At 38.8% G+C, this 12,411-nt stretch overlaps 1 protein-coding gene across 1 annotated transcript; it reads left to right on the plus strand.

Annotated features, from left to right (window-relative positions):
* Nucleotides 1-207: 207 nt before the first annotated feature.
* mfsd8l2 (major facilitator superfamily domain containing 8-like 2) lies at nt 208-10,363 on the plus strand (the record flags this gene model as incomplete). The annotated part of the gene is made up of 12 exons (XM_084410616.1): nt 208-283; nt 560-745; nt 861-923; nt 1,933-2,052; nt 2,120-2,199; nt 2,917-3,214; nt 3,463-3,536; nt 6,741-6,954; nt 8,031-8,153; nt 8,289-8,419; nt 9,354-9,462; nt 10,167-10,363. 11 exons carry the CDS (start codon nt 208-210, stop codon nt 9,432-9,434), a joined length of 1,446 nt encoding a protein of 481 aa, XP_084266742.1. The 3' UTR covers nt 9,435-9,462; nt 10,167-10,363.
* Between the last annotated feature and the right edge of the window lie 2,048 nt (nt 10,364-12,411).

The following is a 12,411-nucleotide window of genomic DNA, read 5'->3' on the forward strand; positions in this document are numbered from 1 at the left end:
GCCAGCAACACATGGTTTATACTTTGTCTTTTGCCGATTGATACATTTGCTATGATCTACAAAAAAAAAGAGAAATAGCCTACAGTAAGACGAGCGGTTACATAACAGAGTCAGTAATGGAGAACACCATCCCTCTCATTACAACAATTGGACCATGAGGAAGAGGAATGATCAAGTGCTGTGAAAATAACCTACGGAAACACTATAATGGATTACAGACAAAAAAGAAAACTCTCTTTTCTCACTATTGGATTGATATTTCTTTTGAGTGGTGTAGAATATGGTAAGTGGCCAAGAATTATTTTCCTTTCCTTTCCTTTCCTTTCCTTTCCTTTCCTTTCCTTTCCTTTCCTTTCCTTTCCTTTCCTTTCCTTTCCTTTCCTTTCCTTTCCTTTCCTTTCCTTTCCTTTCCTTTCCTTTTTCTTTCCTTTCTGCAGCAACTATCTTGTTTGAATCAATAGTGCAAGAAAGCATTAAACTATTAATGTGTAATTGGTGAATGTATTGATTGTATTTTGCACATCAACTGCATAAACTGTCTTCTCTCTCTCTCTTTCAGCTGTCATTCTGCCCACTATATGGCGATATCTGCAGATATTAGAGGCACCACCTTATTTTCTTGGCTTGGGTCTATCCGCGTTCAGCTTCAGTGGGCTGGTTTCAGGTCCAGTGTTTGGTCACTGGTCAGACAAGACCAGAACTACAAAGACCATCATTCTCTTCTCCAATGTGTTTGAAATTGTGGGTCAGTATACCTAAGAGATGATTTTAAAATATAGCAAATAACCCTTGTTCTTGCGCAGTTATGATCTCCTGAGGATGTTGTTTGACTTGCTCATTGCAACACATTTGTCTTACAGGAAACTTCATGTATTTCATGGGATATTCAAAATGGCTTCTGCTGTCCAGCCGTCTTGTTGCAGGTGAGGATAGTTTGAAGCTGCACTGTTCTATCAGTCACAATAAACGTTGTTTGTGAGATTCCGTGCTCCTGTGGTGTAAACCATCAGCAATAATGAGATTTTAAGACATCCAACAGATACTAACAGAGAGACTGTTCTTTTTGATTGATGACTCTCATTAGATTGTAATTTCTGCAATGCATAATTGAATAATCCTGACTGGACCCAATGAGTTTATTATATATATAGGCAGGTGGAGCTGGGGGTCTATTTAAATGCTGACCAAGCCAATCTGATTGTGCCGTGTACTAAATGACGTGACGTATCTATTTGCAAGTGTAAAGTGCCTGTCCTGTTGGCAAAGGCTATTTACACTAACCCTGCCCACCAATGTCTGGTTGGGCCACACAAGACTAAAAAAGACGCACACTTCTCAGTGTCTACAGTGAGGTAGGCTGTAGGCAGTATGGCACGGAGAAGTAGCTTTTGACACGTTTGACCCGAGTTCGAACCCGCCTTTTATCCAAATCCTCATCTCCGTTTTCTCATCACATATCAGATCGGAAAGGCATTTATTTTCAATAAAAATGAAGAAAATATTTGAAAAGTGGAAATAAAGTGCGTAACGAGTGTTTAATCATAAAGTATTTCTTATCTTCCCAATAAGGCGGCATCCATTTAATAATTTTAATAAATACAGTAATTTACACTCTGTTATTATTGCATTAATGTACAACAATACTGAGGTGCAAATAGTATCTGCCGCTATTTATAAGTATAAATAGCATCTATCAACTATTTCCACTTATTGCAAAGAACTGCTACTTTTAAATAGGCTAGTGTAAATAGAATATATCGCTTTTTTCATTTAGTGTAAATAGCATCTGTTGCTAAGAAAATATGCTATTTTCACTTAGTGCAAATAATTGCTATTTACACTTAGTCTTAATAACATCTACGGCTTTTTGTACTTAGTGTAAAGCCGCTGCCTAATGTTTTTTTTCTGGTTTACACTGCATCCTTCCATCAGGTATTGGAGCAGGAGCTGGTTCCTCCATTTTTGGGTTCCTTACACGAACTACCCTCCCCGATGAGCGAGCTAGAGTCTTTGCTGCTGTCATGGCATGTCGTCAGGCTGGACTTCTGATTGGTGAGTCAGTGTTCCACCATGCAATAAGTGGCTATAATATACATACACAATGCATTTTTACTTTCAGGTCCTGCATTCAATATCTTTCTAAGGTTGTGTGATTTCAAATTGGGTCCATTCATTGTAAATAAGTACACCTCACCTGGGGTAAGTATGTTTTGGCTCATTTCCTATAGATTTGCATTCTAAACACACACACACACACACACACACACACACACACACACACACACACACACACACACACACACACACACACACACACACACACACACACACACACACACACACACACACACACACACACACACACACACACACACACACACACACAGGCTTTTCACATAATGATGGATGCAGCTTGTGATGTGAATGTAGTAACTCTGCACATTTCCGATGTCTTCTTAATGAAACGCACATGATTCCACTCTTCAGGTCATTAGTAGAAGATCCAAGGCCTGAAATGGTTGCATCAGATCAAAAGAGAGAGAAAGTGTAGTGCTAGGGGGCTCAATAGTAACAGGGCTGGGAAACACACATCCTGTCAGAGGATCTCATAAAATAAGAGCACGTCCGGCGAATATTTCACTTCACTTGGAGTAAAGAAAATGAAGCACTTTTTAAGCATGATTAATATTTTTTTTTTCTTTTTGACATTATTTTCATGACAAGTTTCCTCCTACATTTGTATTACTGTGATGCTAAAAACTCATTCTCATTTATACGCGGCAACACTTCACAATAAGATTTCACTAGTTAACGTTAGTTAACTATCTTACTTCAACATTTTTATTTGCCATTTTTAAGTTATTTTCAATAAGTTGACTTCTTTAGTTCAAGCTGCCTTGTGCTCTTTCGACCCAGCTCTTCATGTGTGGGATGTGGCTGCTTATGCAGTTTGCAGTGATGTTCCTTTACTGGGACATCCCACCACTGGACTCCTTCCCTGAGCAGCACACGCCCCTCAGAGAGGTCAGAGGTGAAGAAGATGAGCCCCTCATGAGTCTGGAAGATGAAGACTGGGCTTCAGCAGTGGACTCGAATGGCCCGGTCAATCCAGAACAGACCGAGACCCAGCTCTCATCCGAAGTCCCACCATCTCCTCCTGATTCACCACCTCCAGATCCCTCTGACCCCTTTGAAAACTTCAGTGCCAGTCGAGGTGAAGCCCAGAGTTTAATTGCAGTGCTTTTTTTGCAGTGCAGTTTAAGTTGGTGTGGCATTGATTCCTTCTTTGTTGCATCTGAGGTGCTAATCTGAGAGTAGCGGTCTGAAAACGGCTTATTGATCACTTCATTCTGTCTTTGCACTATGATTGCAGTGCGTGTGTGTGCGTGGTAGATATCTCCATTTTATTCAATCTTGTCTTGGCAGCCTGAGATCTATAACTCTCTCTCTCTCTCTGTGTAGAGTTTCTGAGGGAGGAGGTGGTGGTTCTCCTCACTGCCCAGTTCATCACTCTCTTCAATCAGACAGCACTCGAGGTAAAAGTCATCATTTTCAGGGTTGGCACCAGTGTAGGTCCTGGTCCACTTGTACACTAAAATACACTACACAACTTTTTAAAATCTGAACCGATTTTAAAACACTATGGGCTTCATATACTTGCCGACGTGGTTACAATGGAAATGGTTACAGAGGAAAAACATCACACACGACTGAGGATAACACACCACCAGACTTTCAAGTCGGTCCGAACATGACAAACTCATGAAACATGCACTTGGTTAGGACACAGTGGACAAATGGAATCAATATGTGTATAAAATCGGGTCAAAATATCAAACATGTTTAACATTCTCAAAATAGTGGACAGATTCATAGTCGGAAGATAAAAAAATCTGAGACTGTGCCCATAATACACTATAATTTTCTTAAATTCTGCCAACTCAAATCTGCAAACTGGCTCTCGAGAACTAGCCTCAACTCGTCCAGACTGTAAATCAAGGCAAAAGTAGTGTGTGCCAGCCTTCAGTAATTATGTTGGCTTATCAAAGCCAACCTACTGATCTGGTATTTAAGCAGCTTCTTTTTATTTTAAGACCAACATTTTTAAAATTAACAGCATAAAGCTTCCAATTTATGACCACCAAACTCAGACCAGAGCCTTTAGACTACGGAAGCATTAGCAAGGCCTATACCTAGGACGTGTTAGCAATGTACATGCTAAAACATACTAGCAACATACTAACAACATCTTAAAACATGTTAGCGATGTGCTAGCAACATGCTAAAACATGTTAGAAGCATGCTAAAACATGCTTGCAAGGTGTCAAAACATGCTAGCAATGTGCTAAAGTGTGTTGGGAAAATGCTAGCAACACATGAACAAAATGTTACAACCATAGATATAGCCTACGTAGATTCCACATTCAACGGCTGCTAATAAGGGATCTATGTATCTATGGTTAAAACTAGCAAGCAACATACTAAAACATGTTAGCAGCATGTAAACATCATACTAGAATACAGTTCTCGCTAACTGTAATTTTTTTAGCAACATGTTAAAATGTGCTAGAAATGGTAAAACAATGCTATCACTGTGTTAAAGGGTTACTTTAGGATTTAGCATTAAGCTTTGTATTAGTAGAAAACCTGTAGTATTTTCGAATTACCATGCTTTCCACCCTCATATCCCCCTGAGACAAGAGATTTATGTATTTTTTGTCTGGAAAAAATCCTCCGATGACGCAAAAATCGTCATTTTGCGTCATCGGAGGATTTTCTGGACAGAGGCTAAAGACTACAGGCAGTAGATGGCGTTGTTCCGCATGTTTTCAGCCCGCCCATACAGGGTGGGATCTCACTCACAGAATGTACACACAGTCAGCCTTTCTTTGGAAGCTAAGCTAGCAAGCTCTTGTTCTGTGGAGAAAGCTGAATAGTAGGAGAAAGCTGAGTAAGTAACCATCCTCCTTTTCCCGGACTTGTCCGGCGGGCGAGATCGTTCAAAATGTCCGGGATTCAGCTTTTGCTTTCTGCGGTCGCTATTCCTTGTTTACATGCACACCTTTCAATCTAACTGAATTCATTCCGATTGGTGAATTTGAATGTAGTGTTTACATGAACGCTAAACAAGTGATCGGTTGATGTGCGTTTTACCATTGCTAAGAAAAATTCCCGCTCCTCCGTGAGAGATACGAGACCCGGCGCGTCTCAGTAATCTCGCCACCAGCCTCGCGCCGTTCTCCCGCGGCCGTCAGCCTCGTCCTGCTCGCCACAGTAAACATGATGAATGAATGGCGACTGTAGAACGCAAAAGCCGAATCCCGGACATTTTGGACGATCTCTAAATCCCTCGCAAACTCATCATCACGTAGGCTAGCTTTGTTGTTTACAACAACTGCGCACTCTTACCGATAGGCGTGGCCTCCTAAGGCAGCGAAGCAAGTGCATTCTGGGAGTTGTTGTCTTTCATCCACATAAGCCAAAAATACATTTTCTGGCTTTTCTCAGTCTAGAAAGCTCCAAATTCAAAAATTTCTTCACATTTCTTCTACTTAAATGACCTATTTTAAATACACATTCATCTTCCCAGAGGTGAAGTATCCCTTTAATAAAATTTGCAACATGCTAAAACATGTTAGCAATGTGGTAAAATATGGTAACAGCAATGTTGTAAAAAAGTTATCAAAATGCTATCAACATAAAATGTTAAAACTTGCTTATGTGCTAAAAAAGAAAGCAAAAAATGAGGCTCTCGCAGTGTAACTGAATGGGGTCAATATTTTGGAGTTTTTAAAAGCTGAAATGTGAAGCTTATAATTTCATAAAAACACACTTTATCATTAAAACATATTATTATGGTGCTATTTTGGAAGTTGCAATCAAAATGTGCTTTAAAATGTGCTTCTGAAAACCAGTCACCAGACCCCCCACACTGTCCTAAATTCATCTGAGCCACTAAATAATGTCTGCCCAATTATGATTGATTAAGGCTCACAGTGTAGGAGCATCTAAATCTAATTTAATGCAATCTAATCTAAGCTTTGATTTAATATAATCAGGTATTTGAAATTGACACACATTTACATTCCCGGTTGCCTGACCTAGATACACGACAAACTAATAAATAAAGTTTAGGATGTTCCTTTTCATTAGATTTTCCCCCCTCAGATATATCATGCCTAGGTTTGTTCTTTCACATTAAATCAAATTTCTCTATGAAAAAGCACGTGCTGGATGCATTAATATTTTTACATTTACTTAACATTGCTTGAAGAACATGCAAGACTTGCTACTTGTTCTGAGTTGCTTTAAAGGGATAGTTCACCCAAAAAGGAAAATTAGCCCATGATTTAATCACCCTCAAGTCATCCTAGGTGTATATGACATTCTTCTTTCAGACGAATACAATCTGAGTTATATTAAAAATAAGTTGCGCTTTAGACGCAAGTAGACTGCGTATGTTCGTTTGGCCGGAAGTTAGAATTTAACTTTGTAACATGTTAAATATGAATATTTTTTTCTTACTCAAACCATTATAAAGCTTGGCAGAGCTAGGACATTTTTTTAACACAACTCTGATTGTATTTGTCTGAAAGAAGAATGTCATATACACCTAGGATGACTTGAGGGTGAGTAAATCATGGGCTAATTTTCATTTTTGGGTGAACAGTCCTTCTAAGCGTGTTGCTATGTGGTTGCTAGGGTGTTGTGAGTGGTTGATGTCCTGCTCTCTTCCCCAGACCATGGTGACCCCCCTGACGCAGAAGTACTTTGGCTTGGGTGAGCTGGGGAACAGTGTGATGTACAGCCTGTGTGGGCTGGAGGTAATCGCGGGTTTCTTCCTGGTGCGCTGGCTGAGCCGTGTGCTGGAGGACCGGGTGGTGCTGGCTGTGGGGCTGCTCATCTGCAGCGGGGCTTGTGTCTGGTGCCTCATCTTCCTGGCCAATCCACAGGGTGTGTGTGTGTGTGTGTGTGTGTGTGTGTGTGCGTGCGTGCCTGGCAGACATCCAGAGAAACTGGCATACACCTGGGCATGGACAGACACAATATGCCAGCTCAGTTTGGTGCCAGCTCGATGATATGCATTATTAGTTTGGAACTGTTTTGACTATCTATCTATCTATCTATCTATCTATCTATCTATCTATCTATCTATCTATCTATCTATCTATCTATCTATCTATCTATCTATCTATCTATCTATCTATCTATCTATCTATCTATCTATCTATCTATCTATCTATCTATCTATCTATCTATCTATCTATCTATCTATCCATAACAGTTTGTTTTCTCTCTATCTATTTGTACCTGTGTGTCTGTCTTCCTCTGTCTATCTATCCTGTCTATCATTTGTCAGTATATTTCTGTCTATCTGTCTACCTGTCTGTCTGTCTGATTCTGTCTATCATTATTTTGCTGTTGGTCTGTCTATCTATCTTTCTATCATTTGACAGTCTATTTCTATCTACTTGTCTGTCCGTCTGTGTAATTTGAAAGTATCTATCTATCTATCTATCTATCTATCTATCTATCTATCTATCTATCTATCTATCTATCTATCTATCTATCTATCTATCTATCTATCTATCTATCTATCTATCTATCTATCTATCTATCTATCTATCTATCTGTCTGTCTGTCTGTCTATGTTTGTTTTCTCTCTATCTATATTTACCTGTCTGTCTGTCTCTGTCTATCTATCCTTCTATCATTTGACAGTCTATTTCTGTCTATCTGTCTACCTGCCTCCCTGTCTGTCCATCTGTGACATTTGATCTGACTATCTGTCTATCTCTCTGACTATCATGTCTCTCTATCTATCTGTCTGTCTGTCTATCTGTCCTTCTGTTGCTGTTGGTCTATCATTTAAAAGTCTATTTCTGTCTATCATGTACCTGTCTATCCATCTGTCTTTCGCTGTCTGTCTAGCTATCTATCATTTGACAGTCTATTTTTGTCTATCTGTGTACCTAGTTCGGTCTTCGATATTCTCTCTTTCATTCTCGACGGATATGTCTTTTGATCAGGTGGGTTTGTGTTCGAGTTGATTGAGTTTATCATCGGAGTGTTCCTGCAGTTACTGGGACTTCCTTTCGTTGCCGTGTCTCAGGTGTCCCTCTTTTCTAAGGTTACAGCTGAGAAAACACAAGGTGAGAAACAAAGAGAATACAATAAGAGACATAAGAATAAGATAAATGAGATCTTGAGTAAACATGCAACACTCACGTTTATAGGTGTCACATTTTGTCACTGTTAATGACTGTGTGTTTTGTGTGTGTGTGCAGGCTTTAGTCAGGGTGTGCGACGTTCAGTCGGGGGTCTTGCCACCATCCTCGGTCCCCTGTGGGCAGGGGGTCTAATAGGAAATCTCTATGTGATGCTGGGTATGATGATGCTTCTGCTGACCCTCATCATGGTGCGTACACAGACTCATTATGACTGATTCTGTAACATTATCAGATATTTCTCTCAGTATGTCATAACACACATCATTTACCAGCTCAATTAAGTTTACATTTATTGCTTTGTGCAAACAGTGTCTATTACGGATCCAGTCAACTGAAAAAAAAAAAAAAAAATAATAATTCTATATTGAATGGAGATTGTAGGTTCATGTTGGCCTTTTCCTTTCAGAGAGGTGATTTGGAACATTTCATTAGACAGAGAATGCCTTAAAGTGAAACTGTATTTTGCAATCTCAAGTTACATTAATAAATAATAATATATGTTGGTATGTTCAGAAAAGTAACATGATTGACAGTTATTTATTCATCTTGTGCTAACACTTCAAGAAGTTTGTTTATTTAATTTAATGTCGAAACTTCCATTAATGCCCATTTTGAATTAGTATTACTATAATAAAAATCATGGTAACAGGGTTGGAAATATAGGATTGTCCCCTTCTGACAAAGCTAAACAAATATAAGAAAAAGTGATTAAAAAAGGAAAAATGATATTAACTGGGCTTATCCTTGTCATGAGTTTATTTGCAGATTTTTAATAGTGCATTGTTTAAAAAAGTAACTAAAAAAATTAGGCATGAGGGTTAACACAAGCTGTAGTTATATATAAACTAAAGAAGAAAATAATTCATAAAATCAATATATTCCCTGTTCATATACAGTATTAAGGGAATATTAAACAAAGATGAATTATGGGAAAAATGTCTATTATAACACATAACAATGTCTGGTGTCTGTCAGCAAACAAAAGTTGGTGTCTGATCTTCAATGTGAAGTCATTGTTTATTTATATGTTAATGAGGGACAAATATTGTACCTTTTGTTTCGGCTCCAATTTTGTTAGACCTTTAACAGTGAGTCTAACGTTCTGTGTCATATCCTGGTCAGATCATGATGGCGTTGTCCTACGAGAAGCTGGTGGAGCCGCCCAGGGTGGAGAATGCTCAGGACTCAGAGAACGGAGGATAGACACCACCTTTCGCTTTACGGGATACAGGTGAGACGGTGGACTTACCTTGTTCATTGGGGAAGTGTGTAATTTTAGTTTCAGCAACATGACAAAATGAAATTGAAAAAATAATTGGTTGGAAAAAAAACAGATAATATATATATATATATATATATATACGTATATGTATATGTATATGTATATATATATATATACACGCACACACACACACACACACACACACACACACACACACACACACACACACACACACACACACACACACACACACACACATACATACATATACATATATACACATACATACTGTATATATATGTGTGTGTGTGTATGTAAATTGACGTTTCACATTTCATGACAATACACAAATATTGACATTACACATTTTATTTTTAAAGATAAAAAAACCTCATTGTGTTCATGTGCTTTTTCACTCTGTACAATCTGGATGACATATTGTGTCAGGCTGAAATTCCACTCATAACTTTGATTTTGTCTGCACTAACTGAGTTAAACTGATACAGACTCCAGGCCAGCCATGCATCTCTAAACTGCAATACAGACACATCTCAGAACTGAAAACGAAAAGTAAAAAAGTGGGCCACTGAATAACAAACATGCTATAATCTGCTTGCGACAAGCAACGATATAACACAAAATCACACTCTCTGCTGTATGACAAAAAGCTGTCATTGGTAAATGAATCTATCTGTGTGATTTTCATATTTCAGCACAGAGCAAGAGCAAGAGCCCCTCTCTCTGTGGTCTGTCTGCCAAAGTTTAGCGCTCGTGTGGGCCTGTACAGAGCAGATGCTGAAACAGTGGGAGATAAGAGGCCCTGCCAGGGCTAGCAGACCGAGAACAGCAAGAAGGGCACACACACGGGCGCACACACATACACACACACACACACACACACACACACGGGCACACACACATACACACACACACACACACACACACACACACACACACACACACACACACACACACACACACACACACACACACACACACACACACACACGGGCACACACACACATACACACACACGCACACAATTTGGTTTTATGCTGCAGATTTTTATATTCTGTATTTTTTATAATTTAGTCCTCATCCATTCTGTTTCATTTTGCATAGTGTGTTTAGTTACTGACTCTTTTAATGTACATGTCTTGTATGATTTGAGGATCTCCTGATTTGCTGATGTGGAGGAGTATGAACATTTGAAGTGAGTGAACACATGATGGCGCTGTTGTCCCTTAAAGAGATTGACATTGGACAGACAGTACTGCAAGACTCTCCATGCATGATAATGTGTGTGTGTGTGTGTGTGTGTGTGAGAGAGAGAGAGAGAGAGAGCAGGATGATAAAGAGAAAATAACTACGTTTCTCAAAAACAAATGATTTATGTAGTTATTCTGCACAGATCATTGGTCATTTCTTAGGATATTTACTCATCTTAAGAGGGAAATGGAATATTTATGTGTCCTCTGGTGCATATGATCTGCTACATTGTTTTGAAATATTATTACTGTAAACTCATTAAAATCTGTGTTAATCAAGTACAGAAGCTTTAAATGAATGAATCTAACACAGCATTATTGTGCCATTCTGTCATTCAATAGTCCTGCTTTTGCTGTGGTGTCCTTATATATCCTGTTTTTTCTATACGTATTATAAATATACATTATCGCTGATATTTTATTTATGTACTGTAAATATTTCATTACGATTTTGGATTGTGGCTATGACAGACTTTTTTTTTTTAACGGAGTTCAGAAATGTATTTCATCTGTAATTTAGCGGGGTGAAAAAAAAAAGTCTCCCTTAATGGACATTATTTATTATAGCTATCATTGTACTCTGTGTTGTAATACAGTGGCATTAATCTAGTAAACAAGTCAATGCTGAGGGTGTTTTTATTATTTAAAGTGTAAATTTAAAAGGATAGTTTTCCCCAAAATGAAAATTCTGTCATCATTCATTCACCCTCATGCCGTTCCAAACCTCTACGCATTTCTTTCGTCTGCGAAACACACAAAAAATATCTATTTTTGTTCTTGTCAATAGAAGTCAATGGGAACCAAAATGGTTTGGTTACCAACATTCTTCAAAATAGATATTTTTTGCATGTTTCCCAGAAGAAAGAAATGCATACAGGTTTGGAACGACACGAGGTTGAGTGAATGATGACGGAATTTTCATTTTGGGGTTTACTACCCCTTTAATAGTGCATTTTTCTGCAGTAACATTTGCCATATACCAAACCCGGCAAGATGAGAAAACAGTCCATTCCAATCAATGTATTGCAGAGCATCAGAGAATTAGCATTTAACCGTTCACCCCTCAATCCAGATGAGCTCATAATCCCGCAGCAGCTCTGTGGGAAAGAAGATTATAATCCCAATCCCTCATACGCGTTCACATCTGTAACAGTGATAAGCAGGAAGACACAGAGCAATTGTGACACTGTCATCAATCTGTCAGACATCATTCTGATAGCCGCCCAGCTCTGTTGGGAAAATGAATCTCCTGATAGCTTTACCGTTTTTAAATTGTTTATTAGTGACTGTCCTTCACAATACCGGTCACGCCATCTAGAAAGCATCATATTTTTATGTTAATGAGACACATTCCTTCGACATCAGAACATAATGACATAAATGACAGAGGAAAAACAAGCGTTTTTTTTTTGTAAATTAATGCCAGCTTTTATCCTGCGGGATGTTCGGCATCAGAATAATGGGTTGCCCAGTGGGTTGGCATTTGCGTTCAAGAGGCTTACGTGCCCATCTCAGCACAGCTTCTCCCTCTTCAGTTGAAAATGTCATTCGGATCCAGCAGGTTGTGGCCATGGCAACTTCAGAGAATAACATTTCTCAAATCCTATTTGACAAAATATGTGTCAGACGTCATAAGCGGCTCGGGATTAAACATGTCGGCCAAACGTGTTTAGCGTAACGCGGAGGGTAA

This window comes from Rutilus rutilus (assembly GCF_951802725.1).
Source record: "Rutilus rutilus genome assembly, chromosome: 6".
NCBI lineage: Eukaryota > Metazoa > Chordata > Actinopteri > Cypriniformes > Leuciscidae > Rutilus > Rutilus rutilus.